This window comes from Perca flavescens, chromosome 15 (genome assembly GCF_004354835.1).
Source record: "Perca flavescens isolate YP-PL-M2 chromosome 15, PFLA_1.0, whole genome shotgun sequence".
NCBI lineage: Eukaryota > Metazoa > Chordata > Actinopteri > Perciformes > Percidae > Perca > Perca flavescens.
The window spans coordinates 7,450,740-7,477,125 of NC_041345.1; the positions used below are offsets into that span (position 1 = coordinate 7,450,740).

The following is a 26,386-nucleotide window of genomic DNA, read 5'->3' on the forward strand; positions in this document are numbered from 1 at the left end:
TGTTTCCATGATGAGGAAATGGTAGAAAAACAATGCTTTCGTTAAAAAGGAATACTCGTAACATTTCCTTTCACAGGTAAAAGGCTTGGCCTTCCTTGAAATGGTTGAAGAAAGCTGTTGCCAACTTGACACTTAATCATTTGGGGATAATTTGGAGATATGTCCAGATAACAACATACCGTCGCAGTCTGGCAAAAACCTTGCAACAGTTGCTTTTCAGAAAGGAAAAAAAAAAAAAAAAAAAAAACACATTTTAAAAGATTTTATTCCGCTTTTTACCTTAGACAAAGTCAGATGAAATCGCCTCATCACTGTTTAAATATTTGTTAAACCCACAGACAGATGTAAAGGGTGACCAAGAGCATTGATTCATGAAAAGAAATTAAAATGACGAAATATGGAGATGCGTAGTTTCTGCCCGACAGCAACGGTCCTATAAGCCTATTATGTGTTGGTTAAGTAGCAGCATTACAGCCTCATTTTCTACATGACTTCTAATCCAACATACATATTCCTAATTATGAATTCACTGCTTTTGTCTTCAAACTCCAGCCTCAGATCTGAGTCACTGTCTCCTCTCCTCCCTCCTTGCATGTTGCTCACTTCTTCTTAGCTCTTTTCCTGCCTTATTAACTTGTTCCTTAAACCCAAGTCTCCCGAGATCTGTCTCCAGGCTGTCTCTCTCCAGGGAAAGTGACCAGAGGTACCAGTGGTAAAGGTGTGTTTGGTTAGCTGGTGGGCCTTAAGTCATGGCCTACGTGTCTGCCTTAAATAGACAGGGAACACAGTGGTACTAGCCTATACAGAGACAATGTAACCCTGCAAAATATGCTGGAACGATAAGGTTATATGTGAAATTGTGGAGGACATTCAGCCGTTTAAAAAAATAAACGGAAGCCTCAATCTTTAGCAGCAGAAGGGTACATTTATTTACAGATGCTCAGAAAAAAATGATGTCTTATACATCCAACCATATCTTCCATTAACATGTTTGATAGATTCTAGGGGTGTAAGTGTTGCGAGATTTTATTTTGCAATACTGTATAGATTTTCAAAAAAGGCAATATCGATTTTTTTTTTTTACGTTCAAAAATATTCCTGTAAGACAGTGGTTCAAGTTTATGTTGTGTTTAAACCCCCTACCGCTAGATGGCTATGCTGAGACGCACCACTCCTTGCCTAACAGTGCCTGACTTTTTGCTAGAAGCTAACAATGTAGCTACGGCTGAACTTTGGCCGACTTTAGCATATACAAATTAGCTCACTAAGAATCTGTAAATCACAATCCCAAAATGGCAGAACTTCTTTGACTTTTATGAACATCCTGTCTTTTTTTAAATATTAGTTTTTCTAAAATTATACTTTAAAAAAATCTCAATATATCGCCTTACAGTATCAAAATATTGCAATATACTGAATTGTGACCCATGTATCGTGATACGTATCGTATCGCCAGATTCATGCCAATACACAACCCTAATAGATCCATTACATTCTTGTATCAAAAGGAATATTTTCCTTGAGCTCTCTTTAAATCTTTCCAAAAACAACTACCAAGCAAAAGAGAGCTTACTAAACTGTTTTTCGACCACTAAGCCAGTGCCAACACAATAACACTTGACAGTTGTGAGTCACAGAGACAAATAAACAAAACCCAAAGCCAACTAAAACACACCACTTTCTTGCCTACCACTGTGGGAATGGACCATATATGGATAATCACAATTTCTTGGCATTTCTCACAGACACAGCCCTGCCTGCTAGCAGAAAAATGCATCTAAATAACTGGGCCATTCTTCTACCGTTCGCAGTTTAGTCCATTTGTTTATCTAGTCATGTTAATTTTCTGTGGTGCTACGTTTACTGACTGAGGAAATAAGCACACTGAAATTAAACAAATACTTAAGCTTACAAAACCCTTCACACAAAGCTAAGTGTGGCATGCAATTCAAGCTCTGAACAGAGTTTTGGAGAAAGCAAAATGGGCCGATGACCACTCGTATTCTCTGTAGATTTATGTGGTGATAATGGCCATAAGATTTTTATCCCAGGGTGTTGACGGCAAACTACCAGAACATTTACAGATCCCCATGTCTCTCTAGATAAAAAATTAAGTGGCTGTTTGAAACCTGGTGTGAATCTGTGAAAATAAACATTTTCCAGACCTCTGTGGGAAGCACGGAAAGGCAGGGGAGTAGGGCTGGGCGATATGGAGAAAATCAAATATCACAATATTTTTGACCAAATACCTCAATATCGATACCGCAACGATAGTGTAGTGTTGACTATTGGTGCTTTCACAAAATATTTACACAATGAGATTTTTGACAAATAATCCTCAGTAATGTGGATATAATAACTTAGTGGGTAAAGGCAAATAATAGAACAGTTACAACAGCCTGCTAAGTTCAGAAAATGGCATCACTTTACTGTAATGTAGCCTTTACAACCAGGAAAAGACAACACTTATGTCATATTACGATATCTAAAATCTAAGACGATATCCAGTCTCATATCAAGATATCAATATGATCAATACATTGCCCAGCTCTACAAGGGAGCACCAGTCACGACGATGAGAGACAACCTAAAGAGGATGAACGGACAGAGAGGGGATATGCTAAGCTAACACCTACAGTCACACTTGCATGGCCGTTCATTCACACCCTGCCTGGACAACAATACTCGGAAAGTTCGAGTGGAATCCCAAAAATCCCCCCACCCCCCCGGAAACGCCCACAGAGACTGCCGTGCCACACTCGTATTGGTCATTCTCTCCTTCAGTTTTCTCAACTGATGACTCGGCTGCTGGAGCTTCCGGCTCTGATCCCCACACTCAGCACACGCTTCATGCAACACGTAGGATCCACACAGGCACAAACCACAAGCACGGTAACAGACAAACACACACACATCCATAGGCGTGTGGAGACACACACACGACTGGGGGTCAGAGGATGAAAGGAAAAAAAGAGGCCAAGGTTCACTCTTAAATTTCAACTTCTCCAGTCTTCCCCTCTTTGCGTTACCCCATTTCCAGACAGGGATTTCTGTTTCTTTTCAACTCTACCCCTCTCACACCCCATCTTTCTTTCAATCCGTTTGAACTCTGCTTTTATTTTCTGTTCAAATGAGCTACTGGAACTAGAAGAAACAAGTGCCAGTAAAAATTCAAGTACAGAAACCCGAGAGCACTCATCACCAAATATGTCACAGAGTATGAGGAGCCCTTAAATTGATTACTTCAAGAGGAATGTATGTGATAATATTCCAAGCTTGGCACGGTGACGATATCAGACTAATCAATAGATCATGCTAGTTACAGATGGCAGTAATGTGCATCTGTAGAAAATAAGCCCAACAATTGTCACTGCACACTTGATCAAAAAGAAAAAAAGAAGACATTTCTGCTCTAGTCCCTCTTTTTATCAAAGGTTATCTAAGTTTAGTTTCTATTCACTTCTTTCTTTCCATCATGTATCTCTTGTTGCACTGCTCTTGTCTGCCACTGTGTGTTTCTACATCTCTACCCTCACTGGGTCTCTGGAGGAGTGAGCGGATCAGTGAAAAGAGGAGCAGATTCCTCTGTCATGTGGATGATAGAAGCTGGGGAGGGGTTGTACTCTGCTTTCTTGTGTGTGTGTGTGTGTGTGTGTGTGTGTGTGTGTGTGTGTGTGTGTGTGTGTGTGTGTGCGCGCTGAGGAATGCAGCCATACTGCAGGACTGCAAGCCAGAGACAGAACAGGGGGAGGGGCACGTTTCAGGATGTAGGCCAAAGTTACACCATCGGGGACACAATACGGTATAATGGAATATGCTGTATCACGTGTTGATTAAACATGTGGAGTAAGCCCCGTTTGTGTACGCTCTATGTGGCAACTACTGTATATGCCAATACTCACAGCCATGGTAGGACGCAGGTGAGCCCTCTGACCGGCCGTACTCTTCGCTGTAGGAAGTGGAGAGGTTGGGCTGAGACGAGCCTCGGCCAAAACCCATCTGAGTGCTCCCTGTGGACACCTGGGCCATACGCTCTTTGGTCTTCAAAGCCTGAGACCTAGTGGGACAAAAAAAAAAAAAAAAAAAACATAATGGCATATGATCAGTCATCTTGACTTAACTGAAGATTCTTTTAATCCTTAGTGTGACATCCAAAAGGACAAAATAAGCACGAGGTATAAAAAAGGGAAATTGAAGTCTACTGTATTTCCAAAACCACCCAGAGAATCAGGGTTTTAATTCTAAAAATGCCACAAGATAATCACTAATTAGAATTTAACATGCTGCCAAACAAATGATGAAGCACCCTCTTTGGGCCAAGTTATATAAATCTGGAAATGATGCAATGCCCTCATTTTTCTCACAGTGTGATCTGTCTGAGATATAGCGGGTTATAAAAAAGAAGACAGGTGGATGAACAAATAGAGAAACTAATGGCATAAGAAAAGGAGACCAGCGCAGGGGTCATCTTAACCTTTTTTCTAAATTCAGTTTTTCGGCAATATCTTCAAATACAGCCCACACAGAGAATCACTGAAGCAGACAATTGAAGACTATTAATCTGGGAAAGACATCAACCCTGTAGCCATTTCTTAAAGTGCAGTAACTTTTGTTTGCACGTCCTAGAGATCTTTGTTTATAACCAGCAGGTGTGGAAACACAAGGCGTCCTAAAGTACTGAAGAGACCCTTTGTATTAAAGCTTCTCGGTCAGCAGTAATGAAATTGGACACAGTGAAAGCACTAGTCATTGTTTAATAAGAGGAAGCGGTGCCAGGGTCTGGTGTGGTTCGGGAGCGGTATGGTCAACCTCGCTAGCTTTCAGCATCAGAGCAAAATTAGGGCAAATGAAGTCTGATGCCTCAATTATCATCATGCAAATTTTAACCATCGGCCCCTAGATTGATGATTCAAGTCACTGACTTTTAGGGGGCCCTTTTAGAGGACAAGCAAAAGTGCAAAGTCACTGTTGGGAAGGGTATTCCATCACTGTGACATACCCCACCCTGCAGAATCGAGTAGGACTTGGTAAATCCTGAATTACATGCATAAACACGAGTTGACAGTAAGGCGAACCACAATTTGAAAGAATGCGATTAGCTAATCGCGGAGACCGCGATTAATCGAATGCAAATTATTTAGTTAAATGTTTGGTGTAACATTTGATTTGACTTTTTTTTTTATTTATTCCTCTTTTCATTATTATATTTACAGTTTTTTCAGAAGATACAGTACATGCTGAGATAATGTTACATATCACAGATTGTTTACAGAAATGTCCCATTTGTCAGTGGATCTTTCATTCATTTTGTATTATTTTATTTAACAGCATCGTGGGAAGGTGCGATATTTAAAAAAAAATAATCGCAAATTGAAGCGTAATTGCAAGATCTGGCAGGAAAATCGCAATGACATTTCGCCCGCCCCCCCCCAAATCCTTCAGCCCTAGTTGACGCCTAAGATTTTTAACTACTGTGTTAAATATCTGTTGTCAAGTGTTGTCTTTTCCTGGTTTTAAAGGCTGCATTACAGTAAAGTGATGTCATTTTCTGAACTTACCAGACTGTTCTATTATTTACCTTTACCCGCTTAGTCATTATATCCACATTACTGATGATTATTTATCAAAACTCATTGTGTAAATATTTTGTGAAAGAATCAACTACACTATCGATATCAAGGTATTAGGTCAAAAATATCGTGATATTTGATTTTCTCCATATCGCCCAGCCCTACTACTGTGTATCCGTTCAAATTTGAGTTATAAAGCTCTTACCGCTCTCCTTTGAGACGGTCCTCGTCTTTGAGTAGGACCACTAGCTGCTTGCTCTTCTCCCGGACGTTGATGCCCTGGTCTTTGCCGTCTCGGTCAATGTACTGGAAGTCCTTCAGAGTCTGGATGGCAAAGATGTTCTCTTTGCACTGCAGCGCCACTCGCTCTGAGCCTGTCTTTATCAGGTAGTCGAGGAGGGTGAGGGCCTTGTAGACGTGGCGCCAGTTCTTGCCGTGGTCATTGAGCCGCTTCCAGATCATGCTCATGATCTCGCTGAAGGCGACCACGTTGTAGGTGAGGTCGGCGATCTCGGACATGAGCGAAGACGACGGGCCCCAGGGGTCGTTGGAAGTGGCCTCTCTGACCTTCTTCTCGGCGTCCGAGTAGTTGTTCACCATGTTCTTCATCTGCCGGCGGATGGTGGAGCTCGGCATGGTGGCGGCGGAGATGGGACAGACGGGGAGAAATAAAACGCACGCTCTCACACAGGAGAGGAGCTAGGGCACCAATAATGTTTGAGTAGAGACTGACACACACACACACACACACACACACGCACACACAGAAGGTGTAAATGTGTGCGCACGCGCGCTACAGGTGAAGCTTGTGTTACGTGTCCGTGCGCCTGTGTCCTTTCTCAAGGCACGGCGGTGGTGTGTGTGTATGTGTCAATCTTGTGTACAGGTGCGTGTGTGTGTGTCTGTTGTGTATGTGTGTGTTTGTTTATGAGGCTTCTCCAGGCCAGTGCAGTGTTCCTGAGTCCTCCAGAACAGCATCTGTTAAAACCATCACCACACACACAGTGCTGGCTGCACACATGACCACGCCATCACCTGGGACAAACAGACAAATAACAGGTTAGTGAAAGGAAGAGAAGAAAAAAAAAAAAGAAAAGAAGAAATTAAGGGACAGGTAACATAATAAAGAACGGAGAAAGACTCTTAATACAGCCAAACTAAAAAGGGCATACACATAAAACACTTCCTTGTTCTAATCACTTTCGGAGCAACTACTGAATATGCCAACAACGGAGTATTTGTTTTCGCACTAAGACAAATGCTTCTCTGAAACTAAAACTTCATGTTGTATAATCAAATGTCTCTTCCTTAAGTAGCCACATTTGAAGCATAAAATATTAAACCTACCTTTTAACAGAGACACATTGAAGTGTAAATAAAAGTCACACCGTTTAAATTTAAATTACAAGACATAATACCCAACATCTGCTAAAGTCGTGGGTCTCAGAGTTTCTTGCTGTTATTGTAATCCTGGCTGATTTCTACACAACAAGTGTAAGATTGCGTAGATAATTTGTATTTATAGGAGCAGCTGAACTTGCCTTCCTTTTTGAAACTAGATAAAACAGTGTTTCATACTTTCACGCTTAGATAAGCAATTTCCATGCCTTCACAGAGAGCCTGCCTCCTTCTTATTATGCAGGGCCACGGTGTTGTGACCAAGAATTGTGTTTCCACTTTTGTGATCTCACTTGAGTTTACAGTAACATGACTCAATTGCAAATTAAAAAGGCAGGGTGTTGAAAATAATAGATAATCTCAGGGCAGTGATGTCTGCGTGAGAGTAAAGTTGCTCAGTGGGTGGGCTTGGAGGACAAGAAACTGGAGCAGAAAACGCAATGCATCCAAAGCAAACACAAGACTAGTAGGAACCTATTATAAGATCCATGCAATGAAAACTTAAAAAGAAGATTGTTGACGGCTTTGTGGATAAATGCCACAAATTATATATTCTATTTTTCTAAATGAAAAACACGGCAGGCAATTTCTACGGTTTAAGTTGTGTCTATAATGACGCCCAAGCCAGTCTTTCACGTTCCAATGTGTATATCAATAAAATATGTCACAGACAGACATGTCAAAGAGTATACATATTTATTTCTAACTCAACACTTCCCGTTTCCGTTTCAGATTAAAAGTTCTCTGGCGTTTCTGTGGATAGGATCCCTTCATTTGTTAAACAAAAGCTTTCGTTGTGAAATATTTGCAGCATCGTGTTGTGGAAAATGCATGTGGCTCTTAACCTTTTTTCAGTCTAAAATAAATATAAATGAAGTTTATAATGAAAGGAAACATTCTATCATTGATGGCCATCATCAAAAGCCAAACTCTGTGTAGAAAGATGGGGCTGGCAGGCAGCGCTGCAGCAGCAATGCTTTCTGTGTGGACGCCACACGCATGCAAGGCGCCGCACTTCAGCAAGGTAGCCGTCACACACAGAGGTACTCGGTGTGGCCCGGACGTAAAAGAGAGACTGGAATATACTGCCTGCCATTAAATCAACAATGTACAATACTTTTATCTCTTAATCTTAATATGAGGTAGTGGCTTGTTATCGGCCAATACTGCTTTCAGCTATCGGCCCCAAAAATCCTTAACAGTGCACCCTTATACCGAACACATTTATTTCCCAAAATAGCATTTTAGTATGGCGATAGCAAATTTTGCAGAGCTATGTTAAGTAGGGCTGCACGATATGAGGAAAATATGCGATAACGCTGTTGAATATCGCGATATTGATATTACTAAGTTGCGGTACATAAACAGATAATGTGTCCTCAGTTCATCTGCTTTCAGTTTTCTGCTAAATACAACAAACTGCTAGTTGAATTTAAAAGAAATAAAAAGGAAATCATTTCCAACATTGTTTTATTGAACACTGAATTGAATATAAAAGTCAGCACAAAAAAAAAAAAAAAAAGAATGACAGTTACATTCTAAAGTGCATTTTTCTACTGATATTTTCTATCAACTACCACAAAACAAATCTTGGAATATCTTTTGTGATATTTCGCAACCTTTTGCAATACGGTTATTGCGCCAGTTGATATTGCGATGGCGACAAAAAAAAAACAAAAAAAAAACGCTATATTGTGCAGCCCTAATGTTGAGTACCACAAAGTTGCACAAAAGCAATAGCTAATCTAAGCGGAGCTGGATTCAAAGTTTGGATAATTTTATTTCAGATGAATTTGAGCATCATTCTTAAACAATTTAGATCTTCATGAGCCTTTATCTGTGCTCTTTCGCAACGCCACAGGATTAACAGTCAGTATGTATTGTTATGAGAGATGCCAGTACAATGAGTGAGTAAAAATGTGCTTCCACCCTTTGGTGGGTGGCAGGGGAAAAAAACCTTTTCCAGTCTGATGATAACTACAGGAGTGACTGATAACTCCTCTGTCCTGTTTCTAACAGATCAGCAGCCCAGCTACTAATCACTAGATGACATACACAAGTATGGAAAGTGTGTGGAGACTCACAGCTGTGCAACCACCTACACATCTAATTTTGAAAGCTAACTCTGTCGAGTATGAAAGAAGTCACTTTAGTACGTAACATGAAGTTATGAAACACACATTTACCGATTATGCTCTCTGTTTACCAAGTAGTGCCCTTATGTTTATGGGATATTGGCTACTTAAAAGTCGATTCCAAAAGAAATACGATATTGAGAACGAGGAGAAGGTGTTGCGACACAGCACCCCGCCCCCAGAGATCACGGCATCCTCCCACCTTCCGCCATTTTGGGAGGATACCCGCCAGCAGGCGTTCATCGTTTGGGTTGGTAGCAGAGGAGGTTGTTGCAATTCCGCACTTTTTCAGAATGCTTGGAAAACACTGCTGTGTAAAAAAAAAAAAAAAAACTGCTCCAGTGTCTCACACGATTGTCATGAAAACGTAGGAACCACGTGTTACAGATTTCTCGTTTCCTTACATTGAAAAAGCATGAAGGAGAGGACGTCTCCGATGTGACAAGGAGACGTCGGATTTCTTGGGTGGCTGCAGTTAGAAGAAAAGACCTTTCTCTGGTCCAGCACAGTGACACCACACTGACTGGAAATGATCCCAACAGAGATAGAGCTTTTAGTTAAAGAGTAAGATCCTTTTTGTTTAACATGAAACAGCCCTGAATTCACCATCACCAAACTCCATGTAAATAATCTGTACTTTTAGCGTGTATAGAGCCAGCATATTTCCACATGTAAATGGGTGAATTAAAGGGATAGGCTACTTCACCGACGGGCATTAAGCTTTGGATCAGTAGAAACCTGGTAGTATATTCGAATGACCGTGCTTCCCTCCCTCATGTCCCCCTGAGACGAGCCTTCTCTGTATTGTGGGTCTGGAAAAAAAGCCTACGATGACGCAAAAATCGTCATTTAGCGTCATCTGGAGGCATTTTTTGCCAAGAGGCTGTGGACTACAAGCCAGCTAGTTTTTTTCAACCCGCCCATAGAGGGTGGGACTGTCACTGGCTGATGCAATCCAAGTGGAGCCGAGTGTCAGCCATCTTGGAGCTAAGCTACAGCTCTCGCTTTTCAGCAGCAAACTTTTACAACAATTATGTGCATTCAAACTACCATACATGTGTACCATCGGGGTACACTGGTACAGATTGGAGAATATGCAGGACACTTTATTACAGACAGAAAACTCGACACACTACACAAGCTTTGACCTGCAACAGAAACCAGCGGTGCCGGTAGACGGAAAACTCGACACACTACGCGAGCTTCGCCTGCTACGGAGACCAGCACCTCAGCCTGCGGTGTCGCCCGATGCCCCTAGCCGGTTAAAGGCACATTGAAAGCAGTGTGCGTGAAAGCAAAAAAAACGCAGGAGTTCCAGCTAGGTGGAAAGCTGACGCTAGACAGCCACCTGTCCGATCCATCCTGCTTGCAAGTGTCCGCTCATTAGACAACAAACTGGACTACATCCAACTTCAACGCAACGCGAGTTCAGAGTCTGCTGTGTTTTTGTTGTTGTGGAAACATGGCTGAACAAAAGTGTACCGGACTATCTAGCTACCAGGCCTGCTATCATTCCGGGCAGATGCTGCTCTGTTGGGTAAGACTCGCGGAGGTGGGCTGTGTTAACACGGACTGGTGCAGAAATGGGGTGATTTGTATCCAACTAACTGCTGGTGTAGTTTGTGACTGTTTAATGCCGACCATTCTACATTCCACGCAAATTCGCGGCTGTGTTTATACTCGGTGTTTACAGCCCACCAAGCGCTAATGCTACCAATGAGTTAGCTGAACTTTACGGAGCCCATAATGTGCACTAAATGTAGCCTGTTTCCTATGTCGTTTTTATACATTTTAAATGTGTAACCACTTGAGCCATGGTGAAACGTTGTTTCGTGTATATGGTTGAAATGACAATGAACCATTTGAGTTGACTTGACTGTCTCACTGTTTTCAGTAGGCGTGGCTTGGGAGTGAAGCGAAGCAAGTGCATTCTGGGAGTTGTTGTCTTTCATCAACATGAGCCAAAAATACATTTTCTGGCTTTTGTCGGTCTAGAAGGCACCAACTTCTAAAAAAAAAAGAATTCACATTTCTACTTCATAAATGACCCAATTTAATACATATTCATCTTTCCAGCTGTGAAATATCCCTTTAAGGGTTTATTTCAACCAAACCAGAGTAGTGATTGTTGGAACAGTGGAAAGACGAACCACACTGATTATTTACACGGAGTCTGGTGGAGTTTGGTGATGGAGATTTCGGGGCTGTTTCATGTTAAACTGAAAGAATCTTACTCTTTAACAAAAAGGTCTCTCTCTGTAGGGATCCTTTCCATAATATTATCAGACATTTAGAATAATAATCTGAGCCTGTCACTTTTAGTGGACGCTAACTGATTAATACTGGACCAGTTTCAGAGATTGTTGTTCTTATCAGTAAGGGCCCTTTTCTTTTGCCGCCTTTGTCTCCATTTCTTCTTAAATTTTCTCGACTCCGTTTAAACGCTGTGATCTGTGTCGCTCTGACACTTTTGCCCCTGGAAACTGATAGCGTAGGATCCCGAAATGGTGGACGGGCTCAGACACCGCCCAAATCGTCACGTGACAGCAAGCTACCATGACGTATGTCATGCAAACGCATCAGATGCAAACGCACCACAGCAGGATTTTCTTGGTTTAGTCATTAAGCCAGTTTGTTACATCACTGGTCTACTTTCGTTTATCGAGAAAACATTTCTTGATCTCACACACACACACACACACACTCTAGTAGGCGGTACCGATACCACCAAAAGTACACTATACCAAAGTAGATACCACACAGTGTGTAAAAAATAAAGAAAAAACATTTGAGGGGGGGTTGGAACAGTCTCATGTCACTCTTTTTTCAGTTTCAGTATTTTTCAACTTTCTGTCACTGTTTTGGTGTGGAGGGGGCACGTGATTTACATGCAATCTGGAGAAAATGCCCGTCTTCTGGAGCCACTGTCCGCTGCTCTGAAGCCTGGCAACACCACACAGCCAGCGTACAGTACCGTCTTCCACGAGTTCACCTGGAACTTCCAGACAGCAAGCATGTTTAGTCCGTTTCTCTCTGCCGTTGTTGTTTTTTTCACATTCACAGAACACAATCTTTTCCCAAAACTTAACTAGTCATTTTGGTCATCGCCGCATGACGCTCACTTTTTCTGGCTAAACTCTACTACCATTCCCCCTGAAAAGGACCATCATCTGGCAGTGCCTCTACGCGGCTCACAGTCACCTATTGGCGGCTAAACAACAGCCACTGGTAGCAGGCGTCCTGGAGCTCTGTAGCGGCTAAATACAACCAGCAACAACAGCTCTGATGTTATCGTTCTATGGCACTATGTGTTCACGTTACAGCGCTTTAGCTTAATAAAAATAACATTTTAAAAATCTAATAAATAATATAGATAATATATAATATAGATATAATAAGATATAATATACAGTGGTGCTAATAAGTTTATGAACCCATGGTAAAGTTGAATAAAAAAATATGTTTTTGGAAAATGATCTTAATGCCTTAAAGGTCCAATATGTAATATTTGTAATGTAATAAATCCAAAAATGACACCATCAGCCTCATCAGATATTAAGGAAACATGTTAAACTGAAATACTATCTTTTCTGACAACAATGCCAATGCCAGTATTTTTTCTTTTTGAAATTAACATTCCGTGACGGAATTTATGTTTATGTTTTGATCTGTGTGTTGTTATCAACGGCCCAGTTTGACAGCCAGACCGGGTTGCCAGATATACCTGTAAAAACGTAAACCCAGCACGCTACAGCTGTAACGGTAGTACAGCCATGAAAGCAGCAAACAAACGAACAGGATCAACGGAGATAGATTCTACATGACATAAAAAAAGAAAACGGCATGTTTCTAACAGTTGCGTGACCAGAGACGTAACAACCCCCTGGTAAATATTGGCGATGTTTTTGAAAGATGGAGACAGCTTAGATCCCAAAAGGACGCAGAGTTGGCTTATTTTCCCCTGAACAGGTAAGCATTAGCTTCAGGCTAATTTATCACAGCTACTAGGGATGGGCATTTTTTGTCATTTCAACATTTGTGTACTCACATTGAATTATATAGCTAGAGTACCCGAGTTGGTTACTCGAAAACAATTGAGACAGCCAGTAAAGTGGTCCTGGCTAACGCTGCCATGCTAACCCTGCTAACGTTACCGGGAGGACCAGGCATGCAGCCCATGGCTGTTTACAACGTGTAGTTCAGCGGCTGCAGCCGACAACGGTGAGTTATTTTAAGCCACGAGAGGGGGGCTGTACATCGGAAAGAGAGGACTGGGAGTTTGCAGTGTGTTTAGCGATTGTTGCCGTAATTCTAAGCCAATGAAGTGTGTTCCGTCGGCAAGGTAGTGGTATTTTTAGCGTTTCGTATTGTAATTCTAAGCCGAGGAAGTGTGCCTGACTGGCGTGTGGAGAGGACAGTGAGGTTGTTGTGTTTTTAACGGTTCATACTGTAATTTTAAGCCGAAAAAGTGTGTCTGTCAGTTGGTTACAGAGCTCCGCGTGAGCACGGGCTTTTATGACTGTCAATATATCCAGCATCTACCGTTAGCTACTCCGCTGTGCTGTGGAGTAACGTCTGGCTGTGTGAGAAAAGCATCTAGCAACATTGTTGTGAATGCTGCGGTCTCAGCCTGGCAACGTGAACTTCGAGTCTGGGCAGGAGGGGGCGGGGGAGACGACTCTCCAGTATTTTGAATTGGTAGTGCAGTAACTAATTTAACCGCTAGCTGCCAGTATTACATACAATATTACATATTGCACCTTTAATTAAAATGGTTTTATTTCAGTTAGCCGTTATAACAGTTGGTTTGATTTGCATTGAGAGATGATTTTATGGAAAGTACCCCATGCCAATCTCTAGGTATAGGAGAAGGGTATGTGATGATGTGGGGCTATTTTAATTCCAAAGGCCAAGGGAACTTTATCAGGATGCATAGTATCCTGGATCCATGAAATAACTGGCCTTTAAAAATTAAAATCTGCCTGCCTCTATTTTGGGAATTTAACATACGGGTGTACTTACTTATGCCCCCTGTATTTTAAAGGGGTGATAGAATGCAAAACCGATTTTACCCTGTCATAGTTGAATAATGACAGTTCGGTGGGTAAATATGACATACTTAGAAGCTCAAAGTCCCAGTGACACCCCTTTACTATGAAAATCTTATATTTTGAAACTGCCGCTGAAAACGGGCAAATCCCAACAAAGCTGGAAGTTGACGTCAACCTCCCAAAAACCGGAACCTTTGTCAGCCCATGGGTGTATTAAGAGAACGGTCACGCCCAACATTTACATAGGCTACACAACTGACCTGAGATCAGGTAGTCTTCTGAATCTAGCTAGGTCACGCAGATCTCTGCTATTCCATTACAAAATTCACTTCTGAAACTCTTTTATGCGAGAAATCAACTATGTAAGGCTCAAATATGGGCCATTTTACGAAAATGGATGGCTAATTACAAATTTTGTCCGACTGTGTGTCGGAATTCAGCGGCGCTGCCTGTGTTGTTGCCTCGCCGCCCGACCTGCCTTCCTTCACACACCCCGGCCTGCTATGAGGTACTTGGAGCTCTGTCACGACTGGCAGCCCACAGCACTCCATACCCGCGCAAAGTCACCGTTTTTGGATAATGGACTACTAAACGCTGGTGCTCTGACAGAGCTCCAGGGCCTGCAGCTCCCCTCTTCCTGCTAGCTAAAGGCCCGGTGTGTGTGAGTGAGAGCACGGTCAGCGAGCTTGTTACGCCAGCAATCTGTTACCACAGGTTCCAGTTAATCTGTTAATGTGTTGAGTTATTTAAACAAACTTGGGGAAATATACGCCGCTTGTCCCTGAGTCTCATTGATAGAGCCTGCGGCTGGATGTAGCTCTATCAATGAGAGCTAGCTCCTCTTAGAATTCCTCTGAAATTCACAAATATTCATTAACTTGAAATCGGACACCGTTGTTAGCTTTATAAGACATTTAGGGAGATGTTGTATAAGTGGCGTGACGAAATTCAAACTGTAAATATAAACAAATTACGCTGAAAATGAAGCTAACTATCCGTGATTTGTAGCTAGCTACACATAGCTAGGATTGAAGGGACAGTCATAGCTAACGAAACCCCCACTGTTCACAAAAAGTCATTAACTTGAAATCGGACACCGTTGTTAGCTTTATAAGACATTTAGGGAGATGTTGTATAAGTGGCGTGATGAATTTATAACTGTAAATATACTTTATTTATGCCAAAAATGAAGCTAACTATCCGTGATTTGTAGCTACACAGAGCTAGCATGAAGGGACAGTCATAGATAACGAAACCCCTAATCTTCACAAAAATTCATTAACTTGAAATCGGACACCGTTGTTAGCTTTAAGACGTTGTATAGATGGCGTGACAAAATTCAAACTGTAAATATAGCTACTGTAGTTATGCCGGCAGCTGACAGCCAGCCTAGAGTAACTGGAACTGCGGTAAGAGATTGCTGGTGTAACAAGCTCGCTGACCGCGCTATCACTCTCACACACGGGCCATTTAGCTAGCAGGAAGAGGGGAGCTGCAGGCCGGGGTCTGTGGAGGAAGGCAGGCCGGGCAGTGATGCAGCAACACAGGCAGCACCGGCAGCTGAACTCCGACACACAGTCTTACCAAATTTGCAATAAGCCATCAATTTTTGTAAAACGTCCCATATTTGAGCTTTATATAGTTGATTTCTCGCTTAAAAAAGTCTCAGAAGTGAATTTTAATAACGTAATAGCCCGACAAACAATGTATAATTTTGCAGTGAGACCAGCTGTCAGTCTCCCATGTGTTTCTATGTAGTTTGCTCAAACCAATCAGCACGTACTGTAGCTCATTCTGAATATTCATGAGCATACCATATTTGGAAGAAAAGCTCTTGTTCCAAATAGTGCCATATTCACAGGGTAGTTAAGGGCCTAATAAAATAGCATTCGGGCAATTTTCAGCCCAACCAATGTTACATACCCCATTAGGAGACCTTAAGGAACATTGTAAAATACCCTATATAATCATTCTATCACCCCTTTAAAAAGGAAGAACATTTATTTATTTGCAATACATTATTCCTTCACAAAGAAAATTGGTGTCCTTAAAAGGTTGGATTTTTGTATTCCTCTTTTTAGTCAACTTTAGCATGGGTTCATAAACTTATGAGCACCACTGTATGGTCTATTAGTTAAGTAGTATTGATCACTTTGAGGGGGGGGGGGGATACATTTTATCTCCACCAGGGATACAAATTATTCTGCAGAGGCAGGGATATGTAGACCAGAAAGTGGGAAATCCCAAGCATCTCCCACGGCAAATCTACTGTATGTTACAGTAAAGCCGGAGGCTGACTGCGGTCAAGCCGCCGTGCGCGGCAACGGAGATGAGGCGCTCTTTTTTTTCTGTGCTGGTGGGCATTATTCTTTTTCTCCAGCAATTAGCAGCAGACTAGACTAACACTTGTAGGCGTACACTGCCCCTGTCAGGTCCGGAAGAATTGCATGTCCACGTACTGTAAAAAAAAAAAAAAAAAAAAAAAAACGAGTACTGTCACGTTTCCAGACTTTTGGTACCGAAGTACTGGGTCGCGTGACATCCATACATTGGCATAGTTTCACATATTGACATCAACTCCAAATTGACCAAACCTTATTCAAATAATTATTCTTGGCAATAAATAGCAGCTTAGGTTTTCTAAGATCTTTTTGTGCCCACTGTTCCTCTGACTACCATCTAGGGAGACCCACGATGACTTATCCTATTCAGTAATCTGATCCCTGCACCAAGCGTGCACCGGCATGCCACAAAACCTAGTGCTTTCAGGAACAGAGGAAGAGTGTTCAAAGTGATTAGCATTCTATGCAGACTCCGTGTTAAATGCAACAGTTAAAAATGTTCAATTTTTAAGCAAAGCAAGCGGCTATGTACGTTTACGCATGTGTGTGCATTTGTTTCAGGGAGCTTCCTGCCTAGAAACGTAGCAATGTCATGGAAAGACAGCTGGAGGGACGAGAAGTTGTGTGTGTGTGTGTGTGTGTGTGTGTAGGGGGGGGTCAAAAAAAACAACTTGGCACATCCCCTAAATTTACTGAACGCTTGTGAAATGTGATTCCTGTGGAGCATGCCCACCCCCCCCAAACGTTCCTTCATCACCCTCCTTCTCACCCTGCATCCGCATGAATACAGCTCAGACCTAATGACACATCTGCTGCTATAATCACCTATTCACCCATAGCAGACCGGAAGAAGAGAGGAGAGTCTGTCTTGTCTGTCTGTCCATCCCCCCCACCCACACACACCTCCCTCACACCCCGGAACAACCCCAACCACAAGACACCGCTGTCCCGCCTTTCTTCAGCCCTTCCGTGCTAATAGTGTGCTCCATTTACCTCAGAACTCAGAAGCCGGAGCTGGGAATGACATCACACCCGAGTTGAATGCGTTCCGTTTATAAGTTGGATTTTCATTGTTTTCATTAGCTGTAGCCTGGTTAGCCATTGTTAGCAACACCAGTTGTTAACAACGCATTACGCCGTTTTTGTGTGCATACAAACAGCGTAACAACATGTCCACAGATAGAAGTTGAACATTCCTGTGTTAACGACTGATTTATTGAGACAGAAGTGCTTATAACTTTATGTTATTACAGCTGTCACAACTGTTGAGACAGGGGGTAGCCATGTTGGATTTTGAACTCTGGCTACTGCGAGGTTGTCGGAGTTCCAAGCTCGGGAAATCAGGGGGGCGTGTTTCCGACTTTGACCTCGGAAAATCCGAGTTCCGAGTATAAGTACAACGCATTATTTGATCAGTCAAAGGCCCAGAAGAGACTGCACCCAAGATGTATCTGTGTGTGTGTAGAAAAACATATTCATGTGTCAACGCAGGTTAATTATGTCTGGATGACTGAGCCTGTCATTCTTGTTGAATTGTTGTTATGCCTCGTTTTTGCTAGAATGTGAGGATAACCATCAAAATAATAAAGTCCAGGGTCTAGTTACTGCAGCTTCAGATGAACTCACCCACCATTTCGGCCCCCTCCTCTTTCTGCCTGTCTGTCTGTATCTGACTTGAGGCTGACAAAATTTGAAAAATTAATTTGAAAAATAAATTTGATAAATATTGGTATCTGTTCATGCCAGTCCTGTTCCCTAAATTCTAATAAGACTCTTTCATTAATAATTCAATCAGTGGTCCTTCTCCTGGATTAGATATACTTTTGGATATTTTGCAATACGTACTGTCTAGCAGCAATACTGGATTTACATTGGATTTCATTGACCATTACAGATTTTCTCAACATCCTCTACCCCTACCTACATTTTGTGTTTTTTTATTATTAGTTATGTTGACTTTGACATATGTGGTTGTCTTTTCTGCCATCAAGCTGTCAAGCTCATGTTGAAATTCCTGACAATTAGCCTAAAGTTTAGAGATGGGCAGAACTGTAGCATCAGCAGAAAAATCCCTGATTTGATATTGTGAGGTTTATATTTTAAAAAAGAATTATGTTGTAAAAAGTAGCTTCAGAAGAAAAGCATATGGGCAATCAGAAAGTGAATAAAAGAGTCTAAACAGAATCATTTCAAGTAGGCCTATATAATGAATGCACGGAACAGACTGTCCACATGTCCATCTGCTGTTGTGGTGGTATATATATCAACAGGTGAAACCCCTAACTAGACTGAATCAATTCCTTTGGCCGAGGCATTTACAACAGGGGACTGATTGTCAGCTATCAAAAATGCCCTATTGCACTTGTTTAAAACACTGGAACTTCACAGTGTGGTAAATGAATGATCTACACATAGTCTATATCGAGGACGCTTTCTTTCTGTTGGCATTCTAACCTCTGATTGATTAATTAGGACTATGGTTAACTGCTCCTCAGATCAGATCAGATCTGTTGAATCTGAGTTTTCTCCTGCACGACTAAAACAACTTGTGAACTTAGCCTACACATGTTCCACCAAAACAAGTTCCTTCCCGAGGTCTATTTTTGTCTATTTTCCGTCCGGCTCTTAGCACCGCCCAAGACAACTGCGATTGGTTTAAAGAAATGCCAATAAACGAGAGCATGTTTTTCTGCTATCCCGGAATGTTGTGTGTGGACTAGCCAGACCTTTCTCTGTAGCGCTGTGGAGATAGGTCTGGCAATGTGAGACTAACCTACACATAACGTCTAACAGAGACTGAGAAAAGAAAAACCTAGCGTATGAGAAAATGCCATGACCTACAATAGGACAGTGAATGTGCACCAAGACGAAACTTAACACTGGACACAAGTGTACCGTTCGATGTCAAGAACACAAAGAGGCAAACCTAGCCTGTGCCGGTGTCTGGCCGTGTCTTGGCAAAACATAGGTATACTATGATTAGCATTAAGGGTTGAGAAGCTGTACACTGAGAACAGGTCTACCTTGCCAGGCCCAAACAACAAGAGTAAAGCTGATCTGGCAATAGAAGGATTGCACAACCTGCATGTGCCATCCGGCCCCTGCAGCTCATTCAGAACGCAGCAGCTCGACTTGTCTTCAACCTCCCCAAGTTCTCTCACACTACACCGCTCCTCATGCTCTCTTCACTGATTACCAATGGTTTCCTGCATCCGCTTCAAGACACTAGTACTTGCATACAGGGCAACAAACGGATCAGACCCAGCTTACATCCAGGACATGGTCAAACCCTACACCCCAACCCGACCACTCCACTCTGCATCAGCCAACCTGCTTGCTGCCCCCTCACAGCAAGGGAGAACTAATCACTCAACGAAATCCAGACAGTTTGCTGTCCTGGCTCCTAAATGTTGGAATGAGCTCCCTATTGACATCACGACGGCCGAAAGCCTACGCATCTTCCGCTGAAGGCTAAAAACACATCTCTTCTAACTGCACCTCGGATTAAAAAAAAGAATGTACTTGTACTACTTGTTGTCTGGAGTTTGCACCTTCAAGGTTGAAAGCACTTAATTGGAAGTCGCTTTGGATAGAAGCGTCAGCTAAATGACATATAATGTAACAACTGGGTGCCTGTGTGTGTGTGTGTGTGTGTGTGTGTGTGTGTGTGTGTGTGTGTGTGTGTGTGTGTGTGTGTGTGTGTGTGTGTGGCCTTAAAGTGGCTCTGAGTGTTTGGGAGTTATGATGAGCAGCAACCTTAAGCAGTGAGTAAAAGACGGTATGTTGATAAGCCACCTTCTGATCGGCAGGTCACCCCGCCTTTTGTCCTCTCTGGCTGGCTGGGACACAAAGCCAAGTCGGGGAAGGGAGGAGCACGGTAATGATGCATCTGTCACCCACTGTGACTGACTGATCATTCTGACAATAGACAAAGCCCTGCCCCTCTCTCAGGCCACGTTTATATGGGCTCAGTGTAGATCTAAATACAAAGCTTACATCCGAACACCAGCATCTCTGAATATAGCTCACAAAATAAATAAACCCTACCACTGTTCAGTGTCTTTCAACGAAGAGTTAATGCCAAGATTTATGCAATCTCAATAAGTATACAAGAACGTCAAGTGTTGCTTTGATGACTCACAATAGTATGCTCTAGCTTAGCAGTCTTCTCTATCAAAGCACGGTGCATTGGTATAGAAAATACAAATAAGTATGCCGCTCCTAAAAAACACAAGAAAAAGGACAAATCACGGCGTTTCACTGCACTGATGGGATTGATAGCACCATAGAAATAGCTATGGCTAACATTAGTGAAGTAAACTGCCTCAATCATATTTCCAATTTTCTTAGTCAAGTGACCTGTTTGAAATTGCGAAATAATGTTGGGTGTAGCTGCAGCGATCTAATTTGTGCAACGTCACTTTAATAAATCGGGGGGGAATAACCATGGACTAACTAGCTAGCCAACTTGCTACTTAGCTACTGTTACCGCTAACGTTAGCAAGTTGAGTGCAAACTTGCGGAAAGAAGTTGTCATTAGCTAGCTAGCAAAATAAGCTAGCGAACAACTTGCTTACGTTGATTTAGCTAGCTAGCTAGTTAGTCACCTCAGGTTGTTGTAAAATATTATTTGACCCAACTAAAGTTTAACAATGCGTTTTCTGTACAACATGGTTTTGCCACGGTCTTTAATATTTGCGCTCGACACAACCACTGACTAACGTTCATTTCTAATACGAGATCAAAACTTGGCTTTGAAAAAAAAAGTTGTGACCAAAGCTAGCAACGCTTATGTTAGGTTAGCCATCGGCAGGTCTTCTTCTGTCCTAGTAGTCTGGCTGAAAATTCAACTGTTGATTGCTCAGCATCTAAATGTAACACAAAGCTTGCCTGTATTGAATTAACAGTCAGTCCTACACCTAGATACACAGCCATTCCGGTCAGCTCCCAAACGTATTTTCTGTGCTAAGACAGCAAACTAGCATGCTAAGCTAGTTAGCAATTCTTCAAGCTAGCAGCCAAGACGGGTGCTCGGTGGAGACATCACCAGAGCAAACTGGATTACAGGACACCCTGGAAAAACAAAACAACTCCACTGTCTTGAAAGCCGACGTTAACTTACCATGTCGTTTGGGTTACGTCAGATATAACTGTTACTCCACGGATATAACCCCATAAACGAGTTTTGCCAATTCCAGGGTAAAATAAAAAAAGAGTACTTATTTTGGCGTTCAGGGAGCTTGTTGCGCCTCCGCCTAGCTATGTGTTGCTAATGCTTAACCAGCTAAAGCCAGGCTACACGTATCTCCTCCTCCAGAACATGGCGGGCAGAGCGGGAGGGGGGACGCTGGGAAGGGTGTGACCACGGCGGCTTGACTTGCCAGGGGCACAGAAAGACTCTTCTTCTTTGGGTTTTAATGGCAGCTTGCATCTTTAATGTTGCACTACTGCCATTTATATAGCTAGTCATAAGTCTTAAATGTAACGTCACAGCAAGGGTAGACCTTTTTCAGAGTAGCCTACCATATTGATTGAGATATCATCATGATAGGCCTAATTCATATATTTCATCCCAAGTTTTCACAGTAATGACATGCAACAGGCTCGGGGCCTTATTTCTGGGAGAGTACGATTAACATATCACAGTGCTGGTTAACAATGTCTCCTTTATGTAGTCCTTTATCATGCATAGTTTCTGTCTATTTTGTTTGAGCTGTTAGGCCTAAGTGTCTAAACAGACCTGTTGGGTAAATCAGGTTCTTCTCAGGAAACTACTAGCTATTTCCTCATTTTTAATTAAAGCCACATTGAAAAAAATATGCTTAGTACACAAGCAAGTGCAAGAGCATTCGTCAATTCAAGGATAACTTGGTGTGTGGGTGTGTGCTACAGGTGTGTCCTTACAAGCCACAAACATTGCATGACAGCATTCCATCCCTCAGCCTTTCCACTGCTCTGTAGCCTACAACTCATCATCTCATCATTTAAATAAAGTGAGGGACACCAACACGCATGCATTACACACTGTGGTAAATCAGGTTCTTCTCAGGAAACTACTAGCTATTTCCTAATTTTTAATCAAAGCCACATTGAAAAAAATATGCTTAGTACACAAGCAAGTGCAAGAGCATTTGTCAATTCAAGGATAACTTGGTGTGTGGGTGTGTGCTACAGGTGTGTCCTTACAAGCCACAAACATTGCATGACAGCATTCCATCCCTCAGCCTTTCCACTGCTCTGTAGCCTACAACTCATCATCTCATCATTTAAATAAAGTGAGGGACACCAACACGCATGCATTACACGCTGTGGTTTATTTAAATCAGGTTCTATGAATAGACTTGAAAGGTTCCCTGAAAAGTGTACAGTGAGCTATGAATAGACATCTGACATAGATGAAGATTGTGATGCTTAAAAGTAGAGGTAGGGATCAAAGCGTCATAGTTTTACAGCACAGACAGAAAAGTTGCCAACACCTGAACTACAGTAGCCTAGATGCCCAATGTGGTAAACTTTTGGCTTTGGCATTTTATTTTGGTCTTTGTCTTCTTGTATCATCTCTGTCTTTATACAGAGTAGCCTATCTCACTGGAGCTTCACTCTCTCTGCTATGTTCAGAGCACAGGATAAGCCAAAGAAAGCCTAAGCCAATTGTGTTTGTTTGTCTCTGCGTGAGAGAGTGATAAAGAGAAAGAAGGACAGACTTAGATGTCATGGTGCGAACAGGCTGTTTAAACAATACCTTTCTATTATCAGCCACACTAGTTGTATAGCTTTAAACAGAATAAAGTTGACATTTGCAAGTCAGGATGCAAAAATATAATGATTGCTGATTATTAACTAGCTCTAACCCTTTATCAAAATATGAGTTTCTAGGTTGCTAGCAGTGTTTTTTTTTTTTTTAAATAATAATAATCCTGGCAACCATTTTCACCAATGGATCCTCTTTTGTTTTTGGTGTGAATTCAGTTGACTGTATTTCTTTATTATTCATCACTGTTGTAGACTTAAAAGCATCCACAAGCATAACTCCTGAAGCACACTGGAACTGTCAATATTTAGCTCAGATACAATCTAATTCAGAAGAGGATTATGTGTCAAAGCTGATTTGCACTAGCCAGACCTTTCTCTGCAGCGCTGTGGAGATAGGTCTGGCAATGTGAGACTAATAACGTCTAACAGAGACTGAGAAAAGAAAAACCTAGCGTATGAGAAAATGCCATGACCTACAATAGGACAGTGAATGTGCACCAAGACGAAACTTAACACTGGACACAAGTGTACCGTTCGATGTCAAGAACACAAAGAGGCAAACCTAGCCTGTGCCGGTGTCTGGGCGTGTCTTGGCAAAACATAGGTATACTATGATTAGCATTAAGGGTTGAGAAGCTGTACACTAAGAACAGGTCTACCTTGCCAGGCCCAAACAACAAGAGTAAAGCTGATCTGGCAATAGAAGGATTGCACAATTAGCACTAAAGGTGACAGGAGGAGGGCATTATGTCTGTGGGTTATAAAGACACATTTCACAAGAATACAGCTAAAAAATACAAAGCAACTGGAATTGTTCAACAAGTGTGATAAATACTCTCCTTCTTGATCAAAGATAACCCTGAATGTGAAGTGTAAAGAAGGGGTGGGTCAAATCTTTTTCTTTTGCAAACAACACGTAAAACAAAATCAGCATTCAAAAATGTACCCTTGACATACAAGACCATTTTCCAATTCTTAACATCCCTTTGTTTCTTATCACGTCTGCCCGAGTGTTATCATATTTTCCTCAGTGCTTTATCGAGCCTGTTGTAGCTTGTGCAAAGCTGGACTGTGTTATATGAAAGCAAAATATTTGTTTTGTCAGTGAATGCAGTGAAGGTCACGCATGTCTTACAGTGTTTGGGTGCCTCCTGCAGACCAAACCACATCACTCCCCTGCAGGTCCAATTTCAGCCAATAGAGGTCAGGAGTGTTGTACTTTTTATTATTAGGCTTGTGATCATCATATTGCAATGTGAAGGTAACTTGGGAGGTCTTTCTGAATGAACCCCTGCAGTCATGTGTGTCCTTTAATATGAGATTAGCGCTGGTGACCCTTAATTAAAAAATTAATTAAAGCTAATTAACATACAACCACACCACAGCCTGCCTGCTTTCATATAATTACCCCCATTCACAACTTTCATAACCTATTAGAGACTAATTGGGCCCTTGGCTTTCCTATATTCAGCCTTAGGTGTAATGCACTGACCAAGGCTATTCCTGGTCACACAGAAGTATAGTCAGTAACACAGCCACCAGCACAGGATTGGTTATATGCACTCGTCTCATAAGCATCTGACCAGTAGTGTAACAGCAACACTATTATATAGCATTATTATTATTACCACTGATATTTGACATATTGCATCCACATCATAAAATTGAGCAATTCTTTTGTCACACGTCAGCAATTCATGGAAAAGACTGCATTAAATCACAGTTACAAAGGCAGCATTACGTGTGAGTCAAGTTCATTTGAACATCATTCAGAAGTGTGTGTGAACGTAGCGGTTCAGATACGGAAACTTGCAGGCACGCAAACAAGCCTGAGAGTTGCTGCATAAATTACTGGTGCATCAGTTTCAAAACTTACAAAGCCATGCAATGTGAAAAAGGGGAAAAGACTGGCAAGGTTCAGTTTTTGTCCTGTAGTGAAACACATGGTTCTAGATGGAGCCAAAATCAGCAGAAAAGCAGAAGAAGACAGAAAGCATGAAACAAACTCCTGCCAGCTTACAATATTAGCTACAGCTTTTCATACATGCAAATGCTATTATGCTTGCTCGGGGCTGGTGTAAATTACACCTGAAGTAGGTGAGCAAGAAAAAAAAAAAAAAAAAAAGCTTTAATAGTTTTAACATATACACATTTGTAGCTGGTGTGAGTTTAAGTTGAACATTTTTGTTACCAGCAACTATTATTGTTCAGTTTATAACTCTTATAAGTGATCATGGAAAACGGACAAAATTACATCTTGAAATCTATCATTTAGGGACTCTCTTTTAGAGCCTAGGGTATCCCATCCACAAAACTAACTGATAAAACACAATGCTAATCCTACTCAGCTACAAATTTATTACATATATGTTTTGTTTATTTCACTATACATCATTAGACATGCACTCTAGGTAACAAGGACTACAGTTGAAAATGAGCCAACTGGCTAACACTAGCTCATTTACAGAAATGTTGATTAATGTGCATTGTCCTAATAAATAAATCTTAAATCATTAAAACTTTGCACCCTTATATCCTTGTTAACCCTCTGAAGTCTAAGGGCATTTTCTCAATTTTTACATCTCTTCTCAAATTCACCTTTTAAGGATATTTGCATATAAACTGGTACCTATTCATTTTACATCAACATTTTCAGAACAAACTCAGCTTTCTTTCAATTAAGGCTGAAATTACTTCTAGAGCAATGTGTAAAGAGATAATTTGGCCCTAAAGCTATAATTTATCATGGGGGCGACAGAAACCATCACTCTAGCTTTACGTTACTCTTTAATTCAAAGATCTCTACAATTTCATCAACACCACATCAAAAGGTTTTTAGGAAAACAGCAGACGCTTTCACCTCTTCTTCAGTGACATCATTGCATACACCCTGCTAAAAGGACAAAGTAAGAAGTGATGCACTTTGTGTGAATGCTGATTCAGCAGCATTCACAGTATTGTTATCCGATCCTTCCATACAATTTTCAATTCTTTTAAATTCTTACTACTTCTGCATACTTTCAGCTACAAAAAACATTCAAATATTAAAAACATTATGCTCTTTAATGACATGTGTGCTTCTATTCAACTTTTTTCCACCATTCATAGTTTTTAAAATATTAAGCTTTTTTTATTTT

The 26,386-nt window shown here is 41.5% G+C and overlaps 1 protein-coding gene across 3 annotated transcripts in view; it reads right to left on the reverse strand.

Moving 5' to 3' along the window:
- epn2 (epsin 2) overlaps positions 1-21,907 on the reverse strand; it is a 30,290-nt gene extending 8,383 nt beyond the window's left edge. For all 3 annotated transcript variants that reach the window (XM_028600647.1, XM_028600645.1, XM_028600644.1), the window contains exons 1-3: positions 21,619-21,907; positions 5,776-6,605; positions 3,903-4,057 (exon numbers count right to left, since the gene is read on the reverse strand). In XM_028600647.1, coding sequence (XP_028456448.1) covers positions 3,903-4,057; positions 5,776-6,206 — 586 coding nt within the window. In that variant the 5' untranslated portion in view covers positions 6,207-6,605; positions 21,619-21,907. The remainder of the gene's footprint in view (positions 1-3,902; positions 4,058-5,775; positions 6,606-21,618) is intronic.
- Positions 21,908-26,386: the final 4,479 nt, after the last annotated feature.